Source organism: Chlorocebus sabaeus, chromosome 15, assembly GCF_047675955.1.
Source record: "Chlorocebus sabaeus isolate Y175 chromosome 15, mChlSab1.0.hap1, whole genome shotgun sequence".
Classification (NCBI taxonomy): Eukaryota; Metazoa; Chordata; class Mammalia; order Primates; family Cercopithecidae; genus Chlorocebus; species Chlorocebus sabaeus.
This window is the reverse complement of record NC_132918.1, coordinates 90,224,810-90,246,052: the sequence shown is the minus strand read 5'-3', so window position 1 is coordinate 90,246,052 and position 21,243 is coordinate 90,224,810. Positions and strand designations below refer to the sequence as shown.

At 53.7% G+C, this 21,243-nt stretch overlaps 1 protein-coding gene across 2 annotated transcripts in view; it reads left to right on the top strand.

Annotated features, from left to right (window-relative positions):
• Positions 1 to 1,784: 1,784 nt before the first annotated feature.
• Positions 1,785 to 21,243, top strand: part of XXYLT1 (xyloside xylosyltransferase 1) — a 197,908-nt gene continuing 178,449 nt past the window's right edge. Inside the window, exon 1 of one of the 2 annotated variants that reach the window (XM_008009578.3) lies at positions 1,785 to 2,409. In XM_008009578.3, the coding sequence (XP_008007769.2) occupies positions 1,906 to 2,409 (504 nt within the window). In that variant the 5' untranslated portion in view covers positions 1,785 to 1,905. Of the gene's footprint in view, positions 2,410 to 17,296; positions 17,379 to 21,243 lie in introns of those variants that run through there. The other variant, XM_073023759.1, reaches the window with a different exon arrangement.

Here is a 21,243-nt window from a genome sequence, read left to right as displayed (position 1 = left end):
GAAACTCACCTTATTGATGGTGTAGGTAGGGGACGAAAAGGCACAAATTCTAGAATTCTTTATTAGTGAACAGTAATTAGAATTTAATAATACTCTAGCATGCTTCTTGGAGAGCCTGTGGAACATATAAGCTTTAATAGAGATTTGGGGTTTATTTGTAAATACCCCAGAAAAGCTTATGGTTGCCGAATTGTGTTTTCACGTGTGTTGGATATTTAGGCTTTAAAAAAGGAGTTTGGTGTTTTTAGTAGAGTTTATTGGTAGGCACTGTTCTAACTGCTTTTTAAATATTGTCTCTCATAAGCCAATGAAGCATAGATACTAGTATTAGCCCCATTTTCTATATGGTGAAATTGCAGTTCGGCGTGATTAAGTAACTTGTGTAAAGTCCAACAACCTGTAGTGGAAGAGCCTGAATTTCAGCCTGGATCATCCACCCCAGGGCTTGCTCTCTTAACCAGCTGTTAACCATATGCTAACAGTTGTGGTAAAATACACACAACTCAGAGCTTGTTACCTGTTTTTGGAGCTAATCTTGACTAGACGCTTGGAATTGGAAACAGTAAGACTTGGGTTAGGATTCCAGCTCCTTTATTTACTAGCCTACTACATTTGGGCAATTCTCTAAATCTCAATTTCCTCCACTGTAAAATACTTCTATCTCATAGAGTTGTAAGGATCACATGAACTGCTGGAGTGTGGTGATTCTGCTATTTGGGTTTTCCCCCAAGGTGAGTAGTATGTGTGAACTTGTTGCAGGCCTGTTTCAGAGATCCAGTGTTTTCCAGAAAAGTGTTGCTCCAATAGAAAAGAACAAGAGTTAGAAATGAGATGGACCGAAGATCTGGGAAAGGTGGGCTCTACCCACACTTTGAGAAATGATGGCATAGCCCAACAAACTCTGAGAGACCAATCTATATGTGCGTTTGTCCATTATTTTCATCTCCTATCTCAAGCATGCACAGCACTTGTGCGTGTTTACTTAAAAACTACTGGGATAGCCTCAATTCTTAGAAGCCTGAAGTTAGTACGTTTTTATCTAGTTAGCAGTGTACAGCTAACTGCCTAGGGTCGAAATTGCCACTGGCTAGCTGTGTGACTTTGGGCGGGGGACCTCGGTGTGCAAAACTCCCTGGTACTCCCAAGAAGGCTCTTTATCGATAAAGTGTTAAAAGTCTGTTTATAAAACAAAAACGGATGAAAGTCGCCCTCCAGGGCGTTGCTGCGCTGGGGCTCGGGGAGCAGCCTCGCAGGTTCGTGCGGGCGGCGGGGTCCCCCTGCTGGCCACATCCTCCAGCCTCCCTCCGCTCGGCCTCCGGGACGACGTGCGGCCCGGGCCATTTCCTCCCAGGGCAGCGGGAAAAGGGAGGAGCTGCCGGTTTAAATTGCCTAGCTCCAGCTCGGGTGCAGGGAGAGGCGGAGACGGCTTAAAGCCTCCAAGAAACTGGGGGAAAAAAGCTGCAGAGATTAAAGCTTTCCCTCTTGGTGCCTCCAGCTTCGCTTTTTGCTAACCTAAGTTCCTCCGTTCGGGCGCCTCCATTCCTTTCAAGGCTCAGCTTGGGTAGCTATCCTCTGGGGCTCGGCGCGCAGGCCGCCATTTCTCAGCCGGCACAGCGGACCGGCCCTCAGCATGCTGGGGTCCTCAGTCCGCCCCTCCCACGCCGGGCACGGGATCCCACTGAACCCCCAGCCGGGCCTCTAACACCCTCGGAACCTAAGACCCAGCGGTTACGGCAGACCGGCCCCGCCCCTCCACGCACCGGCGCCCGCGATTGGCTCCAGGCGGCACGGCCCCGCCCCCGCCATGGCCGCCGCCTGCCGCCGGGGCTAAGTGGCCGCCGGCGTCCGGGTCCCCGAGAGCTCTCCCGCGTTGCTGGCACCGCTGGCGCCGCGGTCTCGTGGCGCATGGGCCTCCTCCGAGGCGGGCTCCCATGCGCTCGGGCCATGGCGCGCCTGGGCGCTGTGCGCTCCCACTACTGCGCCCTGCTGCTGGCCGCGGCGCTGGCCGTCTGCGCCTTCTACTACCTCGGCTCGGGCCGGGAGACCTTCTCCAGCGCCACCAAGAGGCTGAAGGAGGCCCGCGCCGGGGCTCCCGCCGCGCCCTCGCCGCCCGCGCTGGAGGTGGCGCGAGGCTCCGTGGCACCAGCCCCCGGCGCGAAGGCCAAGAGCTTGGAAGGCGGCGGGGCCGGGCCGGTGGACTACCACCTGCTGATGATGTTCACCAAGGCGGAGCACAATGCCGCGCTGCAGGCCAAGGCCCGCGTCGCGCTGCGCTCGCTGCTGCGCCTCGCCAAGTTCGAGGCGCACGAGGTGCTTAACCTTCACTTCGTGAGCGAGGAGGCCAGCCGCGAGGTGGCCAAGGGCCTGCTGCGGGAGCTCCTGCCGCCCGCCGCTGGTTTCAAGTGCAAGGTGAGCGGGCCGCAGCTGGGGGCTCCCGGTGGGTGGCCCACCCTATCCTAGGCGAGGTCAGTGCGCGCTCCCGGAGGGGATCCGGGGAACTAGCTTGCAAGCTAGTGTTCACAACCTGCGGGAGGTGTCGTTCGGGGGCGTGTCCCGGAGTCAGACGCGCTCAGCTGGTGCTGAGGAGTGGAGCTGCGTTTTTAATGACCGCCTCGCTTTCCTCTCCCCCAGTTAAGTGCAGCCCCCAGGAGAGTCCGCACGCCCCCATTTTGCTAACGTTGCAGGGTTCAGCACTGCCTTCAGAGTCTGCACCTCTGTTTATGTTCCTCAGTTTTTGACTTATGAGGATGGGACTGGTCACCAGTAGTCATCCTGAGCAACTGGAGAGGGCCTTGGTGAGGCCGCTGGAAGTGTTGAAGTTGCAGTGACGTTTCTCATTGCTCTTAAGGTATTTCGGTCGGATCTGGTCAACTCATTGTGAACCATCTTATCTCCTCTCTGTGTCCCTTTTACCCCTTCCTCCAAGGGTCATGAACCCATTTAGAGAAGCCTGGAGTTCCTCCGAATGAGGAGGAGAAAGCTCAAGAGGAACAGATATGATCTGGGGAGAGCACAGCTGGCCGCCTTGTCCCAGGCCGGACCAATCTGCCTCCATGACAGCTTCCATCTCTGTTTATCATCTTTCTTCACTGCCTGGCTCTCCTTGTCTGAGATGGGTTCCTGACATAGTGGGAATTACCTAGGTCGAATTGCTTATTTGATTTTGAATAGTTGTACAGAGGGGATCCGAGGCCAGATTTTGGAAAAGGAGTAGTAGGTGATATTAAAGGGTGGAGACTGATGTTGATTGGGGAAGCATGCTGAGGTAGGAGTTGTTTATGTGAGTGCCTAGGGGAGCTGCTGCCAGGATTCTGCAGGCTTCGTGAGTCTGCAGTGGCTCCTTGTTGCCTACGGAGTCAAGTCCCAGTTTCTTGGTAGGGTTGTTGTGTTGTGAGCCTGGTCCACCTCTCTGGCTTCACCTCTCCTCCTTTCTTTACATGCACCTCATACCTTAGCTATGTGTAGAGTGGGTCTTATACGTGCTGTACTCTCTGCCTGCAGTGTCCTCTTGGGCCCTTGGCCATTCTTTACTCAGCTTTCACCTCCCCTGAGAAAGTCCCTAGACCCTTGGACCTCTGAAGCTCCTTTCTGGAGGAGGAGCCTGGCAACCTGTCCCAGGTGATCCTAATGACTCTAATATTTGAGAAACATTGCACTAGTTCGCGGTAGAAAACTGAGGGCCCTTGGCCATAGGGTCAGTCTGGGCAGATCTTGGAATTTGACCAGGTCTCCAAACACCACCTGGAATATCAGCATTGTCATCTCTTCTGGGCCTACTCTGCACCGTTGCCAGATCTCTATCCCCTTGTCCGGAGCTCCCGCTGCAGCTCTTGCTGCACACCCAGTGCTTTCTAGCCTACTTGCCTTTGCTTCTGTCATTCCCACTGTTGGGGTGCTCCTTCTTTCCAAGTCTTACCCATCTTCAGATACCATCCCCTCCTTGGAGCCAAGGAACCATCCCTTCTTTCCTCTTCTACTTCCCTGGTACTGTGACTATATCATGTCTTATCATCCATCCCTGTGTACAATGCCTGGCACTCTTAGTTGGCATCAGAAATATTGGCCCAGGGGTAGATCCAGCCTCAGGTCCGAGCTTATCCTGTCTTGGAGTAAGTGTTTCATGCTCGGATTACCCCACTTTACTGGGCCCAGTTCCAGCAGCCTCACTCAAGGCCTGGAGGCAGCTGCAAATGACCGGAGGGAACTGATACCTCTTCTGTTGAGGTGTGAGGGGTGAGGGTCTAGTGTCTGGGGACTTCTAGCCAGATATCAGTGGTCGGATAAGGGTTTATCAGTCCTGGCATAACATTGCTCCTATTACTTTTTTCTTTTTTTGAGACGGAGATTTGCTCTTGTTGCCTAGGCTGGAGTGCATCAGCACGATCTCGGCTCACTGCAACCTCTGCCTCCTGGGTTGAAACCATTCTTCTGCCTCAGCCTCTTGAGTAGCTGGAATTACAGGTGCCCGCCACCACGCTGGCTAATTTTTTTTTTTTTTTGAGAGAGAGTTTTGCTCTTGTCGCCCAGGCTGGAGTGCAGCAGTGTGATCTCGGCTCACTGCAACCTCTGCCTCCCAGGTTCAAGCGATTCTCCTGGCTCAGCCTCCTGAGTAGCTGGGACTACAGGCGCGTGCCACCACGCCCGGCTAATTTTTTGTATTTTTAGTAGAGACCGGGTTTCATCATGTTGGCCAGGCTGGTCTCAAATTCCTGACCTCAGGTGATCCGCCCGCCTCGGCCTCCCGAAGTGCTGGAATTACAGGCGTGAGCCTCTGCGCCTGGACTCCGTTTCTTTGTTTTGTTTTGTTTTTGGTAAGAATTCTTGCTGTGTTGCCCAGGCTGGTCTTGAACTCCTGAGGTCAAGCGATTCTCTTGCCTTAGCCTCCTGCATAGCTGGGATTACAGGCACATGCCACTGCACCTGGCATTCCCATTATTTTTTAGTTCATATTTTGTAAATTTTTCTGTTTGTGATGAAAACTGCTTTTTTTTTTTTCCTTTAAATGTGTGATTTTTTTTTTTTAAATGTGTGATTCTAAAAGATTTGCTTCATTTTACTTGTGATGTAATTCTTCCTCAGGTTTGGAATATTTCTGAAAAGAACATATCACACATGCCTTTCCTCTGTCTGGAGTACTCCCTGCCCCCATCCTTAGTACTCAGCTTTCAGGTCTCGGCTTTGGTGTTATTTCCTTGGTAAACCTTTCCTGAGCTCCCATTACACACTTTCAAACTCCAAGCACTTTTCCTTAGTAACATTTATCACAGTTGTATTTATATAATCGTTGGATTAATTATTTGTCTTCCTTGCTAGACTCTAAACTCCTTAAGGGCATTGACACTGACCTTAAATGCTGCATCCCTAGCACCTGACGTATGAGGGGATTTTATACCGAAATTGTTTTTTCAGTAGTGACTCGGAAGAAGGAAACTAGAATTTCTCACTGGTGTGTCAGAGCTGGAAGGGTTTGTAGTATATAGCATGACAGGTGAGGACACTTGCCTAAGACTTTCTGGAGAGTTAGTTTCGGCTGGACCTTCATCCTAGGTCAGTGCTGTTGCCTTTGTGCCATATTTCCCCTTTAAGGAGCACCTCAGTCTTGTAAGGTAAAGTCTGGGGGCAGTTTTTTTTATTCCCAGGGAGAATGGATTTGAATTGTGTTAGAACTGTCTGAAGATAGCCTGGGGGCTCTTCTTCCCTTCGGATGGCTCTGGGACCTCAGCATGGCTGCAAGATGCAGAACAGGGCCTCAGTGAACGGGCACGGGGCTGGTGCTCCCACACCGAGGTCTCAGGCCATTTTCAGGTGGCATAGAAACACCTTTTAGCTGAAGCAGTTGCGGAAATAGATCATAGAACATTATTAGTGACCTTAGATTTTATTTTGGCTAATTGGATATTAGCTAAAAAGGATTCATGTAGGGTTGTATCTTGTTTTAAATATGTTTGAAAGTTTTAATCTGTTAGTTTGTTACCTGTGAACAGGGAAGCATGTTATTTGTTAATTAGTAAACTTCGGAACTTGCTATGTTCCAGGTACCAGTATAGGAGCTGCTTCTAGCCTATACAGTAAGTCTGTTTTCTAAATGCATCAGAATCACCTGGGGACACTTTTAAAAATACAGAATCCTGGGCCCCACCCCAGCCTTTGGGTTCAGAATCTCCGGGGTGGGGCCTGGAGATCTGTATTTGGATGGAGCTACAGAGGCGGGCTTGGGAGTCACTGCTGTAAGAAATCCAGGAGTGCCTGCTGCCCTCCTGCTGGTCTCAGACCCAGTTCAGGCATCCTGTCCTCTGGGTAGCCTTCCCTGGGGAGCGCCATGCCTGGCTCATCATGGGCATTCAGGAGCTCTTTGACTATGACTCCATCCGGGCTATTCTGGCTGTGCTGACCTGGGAAAGGCTGCCACATTCACCTTGCTAAAATGCTGCCTTTTTAATTTTTATTTATTTATTTATTTATTTTTTGAGATGGAGTCTTGCTCTATCGCGAGGCTGGAGTGCAGTGGTATGATCTCGGCCCACTGCAACCTCTGCCTCCCAGGTTCGAGCAATTCTCCTGTCTCAGTTTCCTGAGTGGCTAGACTACAGGCACTGCCACCACACCCAGCTAATTTCTGTATTTTTTTAGTAGTGACCGGGTTTCACCATGTTGGCCAGGATGGTCTCAATCTCTTGACCTCGTGATCCGCCCGCCTCAGCCTCCCAAAGTGCTGGGATTACAGGCGTGAGCCACTATGCCTGGCCAGAATGCTGCCTCAATGTATCAGTTCCATTCCAAACCTCCAGTGGCTTCTGGTTACCTGTCCTCCCAGGTCATGTCAACGTCCTAGACCCAAAGCAGTGGCTGAGCTTCCTGAGTTCTAGGACAAGCTGTTCCTTCTCATGGCGCTTTGCCTGCTCCGCTTCTGAGCATCTGTTGTTTCATTCTGTCAAGTGCAGTCTGACATTTGTAAAACTTAGATCAAGATTTATCCCTTCCATGGGCCTTTCCTGCTGGATCAGGTTTGACAGAACATACCATGAAACCCCCAAATAATGGTAGCTTAAACAAGGTTGAATTTATGTCTCATTTCAATGCAGTCCAGAGGTAGGCATTCCTGGACTGGCATGGGGGGTTTGTGAAGTCACCAGGGTCCTTGGCTCCTTCCAGCTCTCTGTTTCGTCATCCCTGAGAGTGGCGCTGTCTTCGTGGTCCCGGATGGCTGCTGGAGCTGGGGCCATCACATCAGGGTTGCTGTGTTGCATTTAGTCCAGTTTAGCCCAGTGCTGCTGTGTGTATTGTTTCAGGTCCAGTCTCATAACACGGTTCTACTCTACTGACTTCTGGGAAAGTGATCACAGTGAACAAGCCTAAAGGCGCCTCTCACGTCTCCTCTCTTTGCCCGTGCTGGCCAGCTCTCTGCAGCGGCGGTGGGGCCCACCAGCCACTGTTTGTGTGGCCTCCACGGAGCACAACAATATTACTTCTTTGTAGTATTTCCCTTGTGCTGTCAGCTCCAGTGTTAACAGTTCAGAAAGACCTTCCCTGAATCTCTTTTCTAATGCAACCCTCATGCCAGCCTTCATCTTTCCCATCACCTTGTGCATTTTTTTCTTTTTTTTTTTTTTGAGATGGAGTCTTGTTCTGTCACCCAGGCTGGAGTGCAAGGGTTCGATCTTGGCTCGCTGCAACCTCCGCCTCCTGGGTTAAAGCGATTCTCCTGCCTCACTCTCCCAAGTAGCTGGGATCACAGGTGCCTCCCACTACGCCCAGCTAATTTTTGTATTTTTAGTAGAGATGGTGTTTCACTATGTTGGCCAGGCTGGTCATGAACTCCTAACCTAAGGTGATCCACCTGCCTTGGCCTCTCAAAGTGCTGGGATTACAAGCGTGAGCCACCGTGCTTGGCCTTTTTGTTTTTTTGAGACAGGGTTTCTTTCTGTCTGCCGCACAGGCTAGAGTAGAGCACAATGGTATGATCACAGTTCACTGTAGCCTCAAACTCCTGGGCTCAAACTCCTGGGCTCAGGGGATCCTCCTGCCTCAGCCTCCTGAGTAGCTAGGACTACAGGCATGTGCCACCATGCACAGCTAATTTTTTTTTTTTTTTTTTTTTTTTTTTTTGAGACAGAGTCTCACTTTGTTGCCCAGGCTGGAGTGCAGTGGCACAATCTCAGCTCACTGCAACCTCTGCCTCCCGGGTTCAAGCCATACTCCTACCTCAGCCTCCCAAGTAGCTGGGATTATAGGTGCCCACCACCACGCCTGGCTAATTTTTTTTTTTTATTTTTAGTAGAGAGGGGATTTCACCATCTTCGCCAGGCTGGTTTCAAACTCCTGACTTTGTGATCCACCCGCCTCGGCTTCCCAAAGTGCTGGGATTACAGGTATCAGCCACTGCGCCCGGCCAATTTTTTTTTTTTTTTAATTGTTTTGTAGAGCTGGGATCTCACCTTCTTGCCCAGGATGGTCTCAAACCGGTGATCCTCCTGCCCTAGCGTCCCAAAATGTTGCATCGCAGTTGTGAGCCAACACGCCCAGCTGTGCGTTTCCTTTATAGCATGTATTCATTTTTTCATGTATTCATTCATCGGGGGTTGTTGGGTGCGTGTCCCGTTCCAGGCACTGTTCTAGGTACTTGTGAACAGCAGGGAACGGAACAAGTTTCTGCCTTCGTGGAGCTGAAGTTCTGGGGTTGCGGGGAAGGTATGGGAGATATATTTTTAACAAATAAATAAATATAGAGCGAGTGAGATTGTGATCAATTCTACAGAGGGGAGTAAAGCAGGCTGAGGAGATAGGAAGTGTGTGGTTGTCAGTGTGGGGAGTTGTTAGCCGTGGTGCGTAGGTAGTCAGGGAAGGCTCCATGGATAAGGTGCCATTCGCGCAGAGCCTGAAGGACCTGAGGGAGCCACAGCCATCTGGGCGAGACTCCGTCTGAGGCCACTGCAAGTGTGCGGGTCTCAGGTTGGAGTGTGCTCTGCATGTTTGAGCAAGTAACTGTCCTGTTAACTTGTTTGTAGTCTCTCTGTACCCACTCCTGGAAGGTAATCTCCAGAAAGCAGAGACCTTACCTCCCTTCATCTATTGAGGTTTACGGGAACCCCATAGATGCCATCCTTATTTCTGGCCTAAGTTGGAAGTGATAGGGCAGGCAAGCAGCCTCTTAACCTGGGACACAAGAACTGGAGAGACTTCTGGAGGCACGGATAGCTCTGGCAGCTGCTCGCCTCCCTGCAGGGAGGGGCAGGTTCTGCACAGGTAGATTCCGGAGAAGAGAAAGAGAGGTGGGGGCCGGGGCTGACTTGCTTCCCAAACTCACCGGTCAGGTCCGTCTCTCCTCCTGCCTTAGGGAGGAGTTAGTGTGTGAGGAGGGGAGGAGGATGGGGCGGGGAGCAAGAGGCCAGGGTGTTTGTCCAGGAGAGCATCCTCCACACAGAAGCACAGGGCAGTGGACGGGGGGAGCATATCCTCCATACAGAAGGACAGTGGACGGGGGGAGCATATCCTCCATACAGAAGGACAGTGGACGGGGGGAGCATCCTCCATACAGAAGCACAGGACAGTGGACGGGGGAGCATCCTCCATACAGAAGCACAGGACAGTGGACGGGGGGAGCGTCCTCCATACAGAAGCACAGGGCAGTGGACGGGGGGAGCATCCTCCATACAGAAGCACAGGGCAGTGGACGGGGGGAGCATCCTCCATACAGAAGCACAGGACAGTGGACGGGGGGAGCGTCCTCCATACAGAAGCACAGGGCAGTGGACGGGGGGAGCATCCTCCATACAGAAGCACAGGACAGTGGACGGGGGAGCGTCCTCCATACAGAAGCACAGGACAGTGGACGGGGGAGCATATCCTCCATACAGAAGCACAGGGCAGTGGACGGGGGGAGCATCCTCCATACAGAAGCACAGGACAGTGGACGGGGGAGCATATCCTCCATACAGAAGCATAGGGCAGTGGACGGGGGAGCATATCCTCCATACAGAAGCACAGGGCAGTGGACGGGGGAGCATATCCTCCATACAGAAGCACAGGGCAGTGGACGGGGGGAGCATCCTCCATACAGAAGCACAGGACAGTGGACGGGGGGAGCATATCCTCCATACAGAAGCACAGGGCAGTGGACGGGGGGAGCGTCCTCCATACAGATGCACAGGGCAGTGGACGGGGGGAGCGTCCTCCATACAGAAGCACAGGGCAGTGGACGGGGGGAGCGTCCTCCATACAGAAGCACAGGGCAGTGGACGGGGGAGCATATCCTCCATACAGAAGCACAGGACAGTGGACGGGGGGAGCATATCCTCCATACAGAAGCACAGGACAGTGGACGGGGGAGCATATCCTCCATACAGAAGCACAGGGCAGTGGACGGGGGGAGCATATCCTCCATACAGAAGCACAGGACAGTGGACGGGGGGAGCATATCCTCCATACAGAAGCACAGGGCAGTGGACGGGGGAGCATCCTCCATACAGAAGCACAGGACAGTGGACGGGGGGAGCGTCCTCCATACAGAAGCACAGGACAGTGGACGGGGGGAGCATATCCTCCATACAGAAGCACAGGACAGTGGACGGGGGGAGCATATCCTCCATACAGAAGCACAGGGCAGTGGACGGGGGGAGCATCCTCCATACAGAAGCACAGGACAGTGGACGGGGGAGCGTCCTCCATACAGAAGCACAGGACAGTGGACGGGGGGAGCATATCCTCCATACAGAAGCACAGGGCAGTGGACGGGGGAGCATCCTCCATACAGAAGCACAGGACAGTGGACGGGGGGAGCGTCCTCCATACAGAAGCACAGGACAGTGGACGGGGGGAGCATATCCTCCATACAGAAGCACAGGACAGTGGACGGGGGAGCATCCTCCATACAGAAGCACAGGACAGTGGACGGGGGAGCATATCCTCCATACAGAAGCACAGGACAGTGGACGGGGGAGCATATCCTCCATACAGAAGCACAGGACAGTGGACGGGGGAGCATCCTCCATACAGAAGCACAGGACAGTGGACGGGGGGAGCATCCTCCATACAGAAGCACAGGACAGTGGAGGGGGGGAGCGTCCTCCATACAGAATCACAGGGCAGTGGACGGGGGAGCATCCTCCATACAGAAGCACGGGACAGTGGACGGGGGAGCATATCCTCCATACAGAAGCACAGAACAGTGGACGGGGGGAGCGTCCTCCATACAGAAGCACAGGACAGTGGACGGGGGGAGCATATCCTCCATACAGAAGCACAGGGCAGTGGACGGGGGAGCATCCTCCATACAGAAGCACAGGACAGTGGACGGGGGGAGCGTCCTCCATACAGAAGCACAGGACAGTGCACGGGGGGAGCATATCCTCCATACAGAAGCACAGAGCAGTGGACGGGGGAGCATCCTCCATACAGAAGCACAGGGCAGTGGACGGGGGGAGCGTCCTCCATACAGAACGACAGTGGACGGGGGAGCATCCTCCATACAGAAGCACAGGACAGTGGACGGGGGGAGCATATCCTCCATACAGAAGCACAGGACAGTGGACGGGGGAGCATCCTCCATACAGAAGCACAGGACAGTGGACGGGGGGAGCGTCCTCCATACAGAAGCACAGGACAGTGGACGGGGGAGCATCCTCCATACAGAAGCACAGGACAGTGGACGGGGGGGAGCATATCCTCCATACAGAAGCACAGGGCAGTGGACGGGGGAGCATCCTCCATACAGAAGCACAGGACAGTGGACGGGGGGAGCATCCTCCATACAGAAGCACAGGACAGTGGACGGGGGAGCGTCCTCCATACAGAAGCACAGGACAGTGGACGGGGGGAGCATATCCTCCATACAGAAGCACAGGACAGTGGACGGGGGGAGCATATCCTCCATACAGAAGCACAGGGCAGTGGACGGGGGAGCATCCTCCATACAGAAGCACAGGACAGTGGACGGGGGAGCATATCCTCCATACAGATGCACAGGACAGTGGACGGGGGGAGCATATCCTCCATACAGAAGCACAGGGCAGTGGACGGGGTGCTTCCTCTTTCTCCCGTGGACACTGTAGTCTCAGCACTGTTTCTGGCACAATCTGTGTTCTCAATAAATATGTATAGTTGACTGACTAATAACTATAGTGATGAAACCCAGGATATCTTAGAAGAGTTGTCAGTGATCTGTCCCTTTTCCCTCAAACCTCAGCCTCTTTCAGAGCCTGAGACTGGGTTGCTCCATTTCCTGGTGACAAATTAGGAGGAAGAAGGAAACTGCACATCCCCCACAATCCTCGTCTGTTTTCTGTCGCCATAAAAATACCTGAGCCTGGGTAATTCAGAAAAGAAAGATATTTATTTAACTTGAGGTTTTGGAGACTGGGAAGTCCCAGAGCACGGTGGCAGCTTCTGGGGAGGGAAGCAGAGGCATGCGGAAGGGGCACAGCGTGAGGGGCACCTGGCTTTATAACAGCTACTCTTGGTAACTCATCCAGTGCCGTGAGTGAGTGAGAACTCCCTCCCTCCTAAGAGAAGTAACCCAGGCCTGGGAGACTGGCGTGAATCCCTCTTAATGACTTCATCAGCTCATGAAAGCCTCACCTCCCAGCAGCATCACTGGGGATCACATTTCCAGTATGTGAATTCGGGGGACACCCTTTAAACCTCAGCAGCCACTTACAGGTGACTGTTGGGTTCCAGGAGGAGCACATGCCAAGGACTGGGAATGACCAGACAAATGTTAAAGTGCAGTAGGGGATTCTCAGAGTTTCTTTGAGTTCAAGAGCAAACCTGTGAGTGAATTGGAAAAGTTGAATACCTTAGCTCCTAGGTGGGGCTTGACAGAAGCCTGGATGTGAAGACCTTGACCTTGATGCTGGCTGTCTCATTGATGAAGCTAATGACAAACAGGTGACCCTGGAAATGCAGCGGATTTTCCAGCTTGTCACAGCAGCAGGCACCTTGCACCTGAATGAAACTTTTGAATAAGTTATGATGGTCTGGAAAAGAGGTGATCAAAGGTACATGTCCTGAAGGGAGAGGCGCTTTGAAAAGATAGGCTGACATTTTATATGGCAGTGTTTAGAGAACAGTGCATATTTTATCAAATGCTTTTAACAGTGGCTTTCTTTTAAATTGTAATATACTCATGAAAACAACTATAGTAGTTTGTGTACCAATGTATGTTTCTTCTGGAAAACTTTATAATCATGGATCTATGGGGAATAACTTTGTATAGTATTGTATCAAATACAATAAACTCTGGAGAAGCCCACAAGTATGTGTTGAAATTATAAGGCAAAGCCTTGGGGTGATGATATAGATGAAATATACTGATAGATGGGGATTTATAAAATCTGCTGGGGCCTCAGTGCACGGATTAACTGTTCCAGCTTTGGGCATCCGTCATTCCTCATGACTTGCTGACTGTTCCTTGTTCCTATAGGCCATATTTTAAAAAGATACATAATTACCTTTTTTTGCAATAAAGATTGAAATGTAATTCATGTATCATAAAGCTCACTCATTTAACATATACAATCCAGTGGTTTTTAGTATATTCTCAAGGTTGTACAACTATGACCACTGATTCTAGAACACTTGTCACCTCACAAACCCTGTATCCGTTAGCGTCACTCTCCATCCTCCTGTCTCCCCCGTCCTTAGAGACTACAAATCAGCTTGCTGTCTCTATAAATGTGTCTATTCTGAATATTTACTACAAATGGACTCATTAATATGTGGTCTTTTGTGTCCGGCTTCTTTTACTTAGCCTAGTGTTTTTAGGGTTCACGTTGTAGCATTGCATTAATACTTCACCTTTTTTATGGTTGGATACTATTCCATCGTATGGATCATTATGCGACATCATCCATTCATCAGTTGATGAACATTTGGGTTCTTGCCACTTTGAGGCTGTTATGAATAATGCTGCTGTGAACATTTACTTAGAAGCTTTTGTTGGCCGGGCGTGGTGACCGATGCCTGTAATCCCAGCACTTTGGGAGGCGGAGGCGGGCGGATCACGAGGTCAGGAGACTGAGACCACCCTGGCTAACACGGTGAAACCCCGTCTCTACTAAAAGTACAAAAAACTAGCCGGGCGAGGTGGTGGCGCCTGTAGTCCCAGCTACTCGGGAGGCTGAGGCAGGAGAATGGCGAGAACCCGGGAGGTGGAGCTTGTAGTGAGCCGAGATCTGGCCACTGCACCCCAGCCTGGGTGACAGAGTGAGACTCTGTGTCAAAAAAAAAAAAAGTTTTTGTGTGGACATATGTTTTCACATCACCGGGGCATAACCTAGGAGTGGAATGGTTAACTCTGTTTAACCTTTTGAGGAACTGCCAAACTCAGTCGCTGTACTATTTTACATTCCCACCAGCGGTGTATGGGGGTTCTGGTTTCTCCACATCCTCACCAGCACTTGGAATCATCCATCTTTTCGATTACGGCTATTCTAATGGGTGTGAAGTGGTATCTCATTTTAGTTTTGGTCTGCATTTCCCTAATGACAAATGATGAGATGATTACATGTTGCTAAGGACAACTACATACATGTATTTGGTATTTTTAAAATATATTTACCAAAATGCATTTTATTTAAAAAATAAAAAACCAGTTACCTTGACTTTCCGCTCCTTACCCTGTGAGGTGTTACAACATGGCTAGAAACGTGCATATTCTGAGAACGTGGTTTGGAAATTTCTGACGTGTACACTGATGCGCCTAAAATCAGCAAGGGGATGTTTCCTAGTATGAAGTCTTGATTGGGAGAATAATAGTAGCAACATTTGTTCAGTACTTTATTTAGTGATGGAGTCTTGCTCTGTCATAGTACCACATTTACTCTCCTCCCCTCCCCTCCCCTCTTTTCTTTAATTTTCTTTTTCTTTTCTTTTTGAGATGGAATCTTGCTCTTTCCCCCAGGCCGGAGTGCAGTGGTGTGATCTTAGCTCACTGCAACCTCCATGTCCAGGGTTCAAGCGATTCTCCTGCCTCAGTCTCCCGAGTAGCTGGGATTACACAGCTGTGCGCCACCATGCCCGGCTTAATTCTTGTATTTTTAGTAGAGACAGGGTTTCACCATGTTGGCCAGGCTGGGCTCGAACCCTTGACCTCAAGTGATCCGCCTGCCTTAGCCTCCCAAAATGCTGGGATTACAGGCATAAGCCACCGCGCCCGGCCTGTTCAGGCCTTTAGAATGTATACAAGTGCAGACGCCTCACTTGAGCATGGCTGAAGTTGGGGAAAGAGGTGTGGAATCCCTGAGGCTGAGAGCAGGTGGCTTACGGAGCTCCCAGAGCAGCAGGAGGCACTTCAGGACCACGCTAGCTGCTGTGCCAAGGGGCTGTGGGTGTGGGGATGAGGGCTGGGCTGTAACCCAGCTCACAATCTGTCATCCGCCTGCTGATGACACCCCAGATAAATCCATTCAATCTGAACCAAAACTGCGCTTGCTGGGAGTGCAACTTCCCTCTCTGCTTCAGGGAGCATTGCAGGTTCACCGAACATCGGAACTGGAAGGCAGCTCTGGGCTCAGTGTCCCTCCCCCAGCTGATACCCTGCGTCAGAAAGGGGTAGTGACTAGTGCCACACCGAGCTGCCTTTAGTAACAGCCCGGCCCTCTGCTGTTCGAGGGAGGTGTCAGCAGCAGCCTGGTCTTTTCCGGAAGGGTGGGTTGAGAGGCAGCCCACCCTAATACCCACAGTGGAGGTGGGAGGGCCTGTCGTCTTCACCTATCCCAGGGGCTTCGCCTCCCTGTGTCCCCCTGGCTCTGTCTCGCTCGGGAGGGGAGGATGCAGTCCGGCCTCCAGGAGGCAGAATCCGCTCAGTGTCCGGGGCTGGCTTTCCAGCTGCCCTGTGCCCGAGGCTGCCCAGCGGGGCCCGTGTTGCGGGAGCTGGATGGGGGCTGCGGTGCAGGCACAGGTTTTGTCCTGTGCTCCGCGATGTGCGCTGGAGACCCTCCGCGGCTGCGGTCGGCGCGACACCCCACAGACCCGCAGACCCGAGGGCCGCGGGCGTCCGGCGTGGGGCGGAACTGGCCCCTCCTCCGCGGCGCCGTCTCTCCCCGGTCGGGGCCGACGCACGTGTCGAGTGCAGTGCCCCGCGCGGCCGCTTGGGGGCGCCGCTGTATCGCGTCTGTGCTTCCGACCCCCGGTCTGCGAGGTGCGCGCGGCTGTGGCCCGAAGCTGGAGGCTCCCGCGGGCTGTATTTTTTTCCTCCTGGAGCTCCGCCCTCCCTTGTTGTTTCGAAAGCCCTGAAATGAAAGGCAGTCCGCAGGGCTGTGGCGGGCGGTCATTTCCTTCCTGGGCTGCTGGTAAACCGGCTTTGATGAGCCCTTTGGACAAGGCGGGGCCGAGCCGCTGGGACGGGCGATCCGATCCGCCGCCCGGTCGCAGGGACGATGCACGGGCAGGCCCCTCGCACCTGCCGGGTCCTCCCCGGGGCCCAGCCGCATCCCTTCCAGTCCGCCTGGTCCCCGGCACACCCGGCAGCCGGTGTGGGAAACGGGTCTGCGGGAGCTGCGTGCTGGGGGCGGCCCCTCGGTATCCTGGCGCCGGTGGCGAGTTTGGCAAAGACCCGAGGCTGCCAGAGGCCGACTCCGGGGGGCGCCCTGGTGCTGGGTCTGTCCCTGGCGCTGGCCTGGAGCCCGGCGTCCTTAATCGAGGGAGGGACTCGGATGCCACCTTGCAGGCCTATCCCACGCGACTGTCCTCGCGATGAGATGAGGGCTTCCCAGGCCTGTTCCTGGGGCGGGAGACCTCTCCCTGGGAGGAGGAGCCCCACTGCCTGCCTGCTGGAAGGGCCGCCTGGCAGGGCCCGAAGGCCTCCCTGCTGCCTTCCTCACACCCTTCCCGTCCAGGGCTCTTGTCTTTCGCCCTGGGGCCACTCACACCGTCCTGTGAGTTGTGGAGGACAAGTCAAGATGACCAGGGCAACATCATGTGCCACGCCTTACCCGCAGGCAACAGGGACCTTGACTTCAGGGCTCTGACCCCAAGAGGCAACTCTAACTACTTGCCTGTTCTGAGCAGTGGAGCTAGGCCTCATCAGCTGGCAGAAAGCCTGCTGTTAAGTTGATGTGTTTTAAATTAAAGCCATTTGTTTTATTTGTTAGGGCGATGACTGCTAAGCAGCCCTGATTAAGCCATCCTCTGCTGGTGGGACTAGTCTCCCAGAGGCTGGCCCCTGCTGCCCTGCTCAGTTCTGGCCTTGGGATAGCACAGGTGTGCTGCTTAGATAACAGATGAAATGAGACAGCTCGCGGCCTGGCACATGGCAGGTGCTTGGTCAACGGTGGCTGCTAATAATGGTACCAGAATAGGTGTGTTGGGAGGTGACACCCTGCTGTCATCACTCTAGAAAGCACATACCTGTTTATTCACCGTGCTGGTATCTCCCCTGCCAGGTAAGTATGATACCATTGATTCAGTTGGAGGGCAGTGCAGCTAGCTTGCAAAACAGCTTTCTGCCCAGGTTTATGTCCGGTGTCCCTGTGTTCTTGCAAGTCTTCAATTCTCCAAACTACTGTGTTTTTTTCTTCTCTGACACCCCTCCCGCCCCCACCTCTTGGCAGTATATCGTTTGACTCTCTCTGAAGCATGGGACACCTTAGCCTTATTTGATGTTCAGGGGTATCTGCACTTTCTCTTTCCTGCTGGAAGGAAGAGGTTCATCTTCATCACATCCCTTCCTCACAGGCCCTAGCCCTGCCTGGCCCTGGGCAGAGGCTCTGCAATGCGAGCCGGCCTGTGCCCCGGAGTGGGGGCTGCTGCTTGTCAAGGTGACGAAGCCTTTGTAGTCTTGTGTAGATGACAGTCGCCTCTGTGAACGTTCCTTAGTTTCTCAAAGGTTCCAATTCAAATTTGTTTACAGTAAACGGTGCACAATTACACAATTTTTGATCAAATTTTGATGTTTTGTTTCTCTCTTAATGATTTTGGATTTGTTTTCTTGGTCTGATTGCACGCACTAATTGTTTATAGTCATTTTTGGGCATCAGCCAAGTGTAAGCTGTAAATGACTTAAAAAGGCCGGGCATCTGTGGAGACGCTCATGGATTCATATAGCCCCACGTACTCCCAGAGCCGCTCCTCTGCCTGGCCGCCACGCTGCCCCCCGAGTGGGGTCTCTGGCCTCACCCTCTGTGGCTCTTACCTCACTGAAGGCTGTGAGGTGGCCCTGCTTTTGCCAGAGCATCACAGCACAGCAGCCCAGGATGTGAGCTCTGTGTGACCGCTCAAGTGGGCAGGCTCCCTGAGTCCTGGTCTGGGTGGGGTTCTGCAGGGGCTTCATAGGCTCGGCAGGTGGATTTGTCTGAAAAACCTGCCCAAGATCAGGCATAGTGCAGGCTTTGCTTAGGGTGCCCTTGGCCACCGGCTCTCTAGACGGTAGGAAGATACAGGGCTGAGGGCTCTGGGTGTGCCGGGGCTGCTTTGTGAGGATGGAGAGGCTGGCTGGGGGCAGGGAGCTTGGAGGAACCATCCAGGATACATGGGTAGGATGTGACCTGCCCACCTTAGAGATGAGGGAACTCAGGCAGCTGGAGCCACAGACTGGCTCTGTCCTCTGTCTCTGGCAGGAGAGTCATGACCAGAAGATGGGGCAGAGGGGAGCAGCTGGGGTGGGGCGGCCTGGCTGGGTGAGTGTGTGGCTCTCTGGGTTGGCAGAGTCAGCGGCAGCCAGGACTCCTGAGCGGGAGCCACAGAGGGAGCTAGGGGGCCTGTGCCGGCCCAGCCAGGAAGTACCTGGCTGCCATGGTGATCCACCTGGCTGGACTGCCTGGGGTTGTGGTGTACCCCAGCCACTTCCCATCTCTGGGACTTTGCTCAGGGGCTTCTACCCCAGATCACCCATTCCTCCTGTCTTCATCTGATTAACTTGCCCTTCATAACGAAGCTCAGATGGTGCTAGTTATGTGGGGACCACCTCTCACCTCCACCCTGGTGAGCCCCTTTCCCCTGGCTCCTGCCAAGCTGACACTGGCCCTTCTGCCAGCTGCTGGGGGATGAGGGCTGTGTCTTATTTCATTCTCCAGGACATAGTGCTGTGCAGGGCCTGGCGTGGGTAAGACTGCATAGGCTCGCACACTGGAGGAGCTGGATGCCAGCACGGTGGGCAGTGGGGTGTGAGTGCAGCCATGGAAGGCCGGGGTGGGATGGCTGGGCACCAATGCCCGTCAGATGTCCTGTGCACATGCTGCTCAGACATACAGGACCTGGCGTCCTTGGCTGCCTACAGAGGCCTCAAGCTTGTAAAGAAAGCTTCCTGGTCCCTCTTGTCGTGGGTTCTCCTGCAGAAAGTCATCCGGCCTGAGACTAGCTATGAAACATCAGCGGTGTTTTGGGTTTTGGAACTGACCCCCTTGCATTACCATGAAGAAATGCTGGTGCTGGCCCTTGGGAGGTCCGAGGGCCTTCACTTGTCTCCTTCACCTGAGAGCCTTGGGGAGGTTGCTTGGTCTGCCTCGAGCCCCGGCTGGCGGGCAGTGCCCTAGGCAAGCTCTCCAGCCTGCACCTGCCACTGGGTGCTCACTTCAGCTGGAGCGCGGTGGACAGAGTCCTGCCCAGATGTTACTGATCCTGAGTTCTGGGTCTTCCCCTGACCCTAGCTTCCGTTGGCAAAGCCTTCTGGTGTCTTTGCCTCAGTTTCTCATCCATAGGAGGGCTGGGGACGCTCCGGCTCTGAGTAACAGTCTGTTCTCTTCTGGTATGTGTAAACAGTGCTAGGGGCTCATAGACCTCATGCCCTTTCCAGAGCCTGTCTTGAGTGTGCAGGTGAGAGGCTGTGGGGCGTGAGGAGGCTGCTCTTCTGCTCTTTCTGGGATAATCCCTGGGCGAGGCTTCCGTGCTGACTTTCCTTCTGTCCTCTGGGAGGTACTGGTTCGTTTCTTGGGCCCTGCCCTGTGTGGGGCGCACCTCAGACCTGCGGAGCATGAGGGTGAGGGGCGCGGAATGCCCAGAGCTGTCTCAGGTTTATCATCACCATCAGTGAGCCGCAGTTGCCACCATCGCAGGGGCCCCCAGGTGTCAGGTGCCATGCTGGATCCTGCTTTTCCTCCCTCTTTTAACCTTGGAGCAGTCAGGCTGGTGAGGGGCAGCGAGCCCCCCCAGGAAGAGGCTGCAGAGAGGAGCATGCTCGGAGCCCTGACCGGAGTCCGGCTTGCCGATTCTTCAGCGCTCTGCCCGATGCCTGTTGATTTTGGCGGTTCATTCTTGTCTCTCCAGAGCCAGGAATGCTTTGTGAGAAATGGGGCCCCACCAGAAGGGTTTCCACGGTGCCCCGTGCCTGCTGCTGGCTGACCTCTTCCCCTGGTCAGCCGGGTGGCACAGAACAGGGGAATCGTAGGGCTGCCTGGGTGGACCTTCCCTCCCTCCTCCAGGAGCTGCCCGTAGAACAGCAGCAAGCCTCTTTCTGGGAGGACTGATTTACAGGCTGCGATGTTGGAGCCCCACCTCCCTCATTTAGCTGCAGAAGAGGTCTGGGTTGGAGGGAGTCCAGTCTCTGGTCCTGGAGTTGAGTCTATTCATGTTATCCATGAGAAAACTGGGGCCCAGAGAGGCCAAGCAACTTGCTCAGGGCCACACAGCTGCTCAGTGGACAAGGGAGACTGGGAGCAGCTCTCCTGTGCCCTCTTGGTTCCCCGCGCCGGCGGTCTCCCTGCCTGCCTTCCCTTGTGTTCGGAGGCCAGTTCCACGCTGTGCTTGCTCTGTGCGCTGTTTTGTCTTCTGTTTTGGTTCCTAGCCTGTCAGTTTTTGGATCTCACCCACTTGTGACTCCCTGCAGTCACCTGTGTTTTGTGGACAATGAAAGCCTTTGCTCCACGCCCACCGGAAGGAAGCTTGGCGGCCTCCTCAGCTGCAGGCCCATAGTCATGGCTCCCTCCATCCCGTCGCCTGGCTCTGCTCATCTCACTCGGAGCTGAGTCCCCAGCCGATTCGGCCCTGCCCGGGGCTGAGCCTGTGGGTGCGAGCCGTGTGGGATGGGGAACCCCGCCGCTGTCTCCCGCCTGGTCTTGCGCTCCTGCAGCTCCAGTCCTGCCTTGACTGTCACAGGGATCTCCAGGCCCGGGCAGCGGCTCCCTGTTGGGCGAGCATGGTACTCGGAAACCGCCTGTTCTGCTGGTTTAGCCCGACTCAAGCTCCTTGCTGAGGGACTGCATTCCCGCTGCAAACCCATGGCCTCATGGGTCTTTCTGATGCTGCTGTGATCCCCGCTGTGTCCGCAGTGCTGGTGAATTTCCCAGCCTGGGGCGGCTGGGGTTAGGGTCCGAG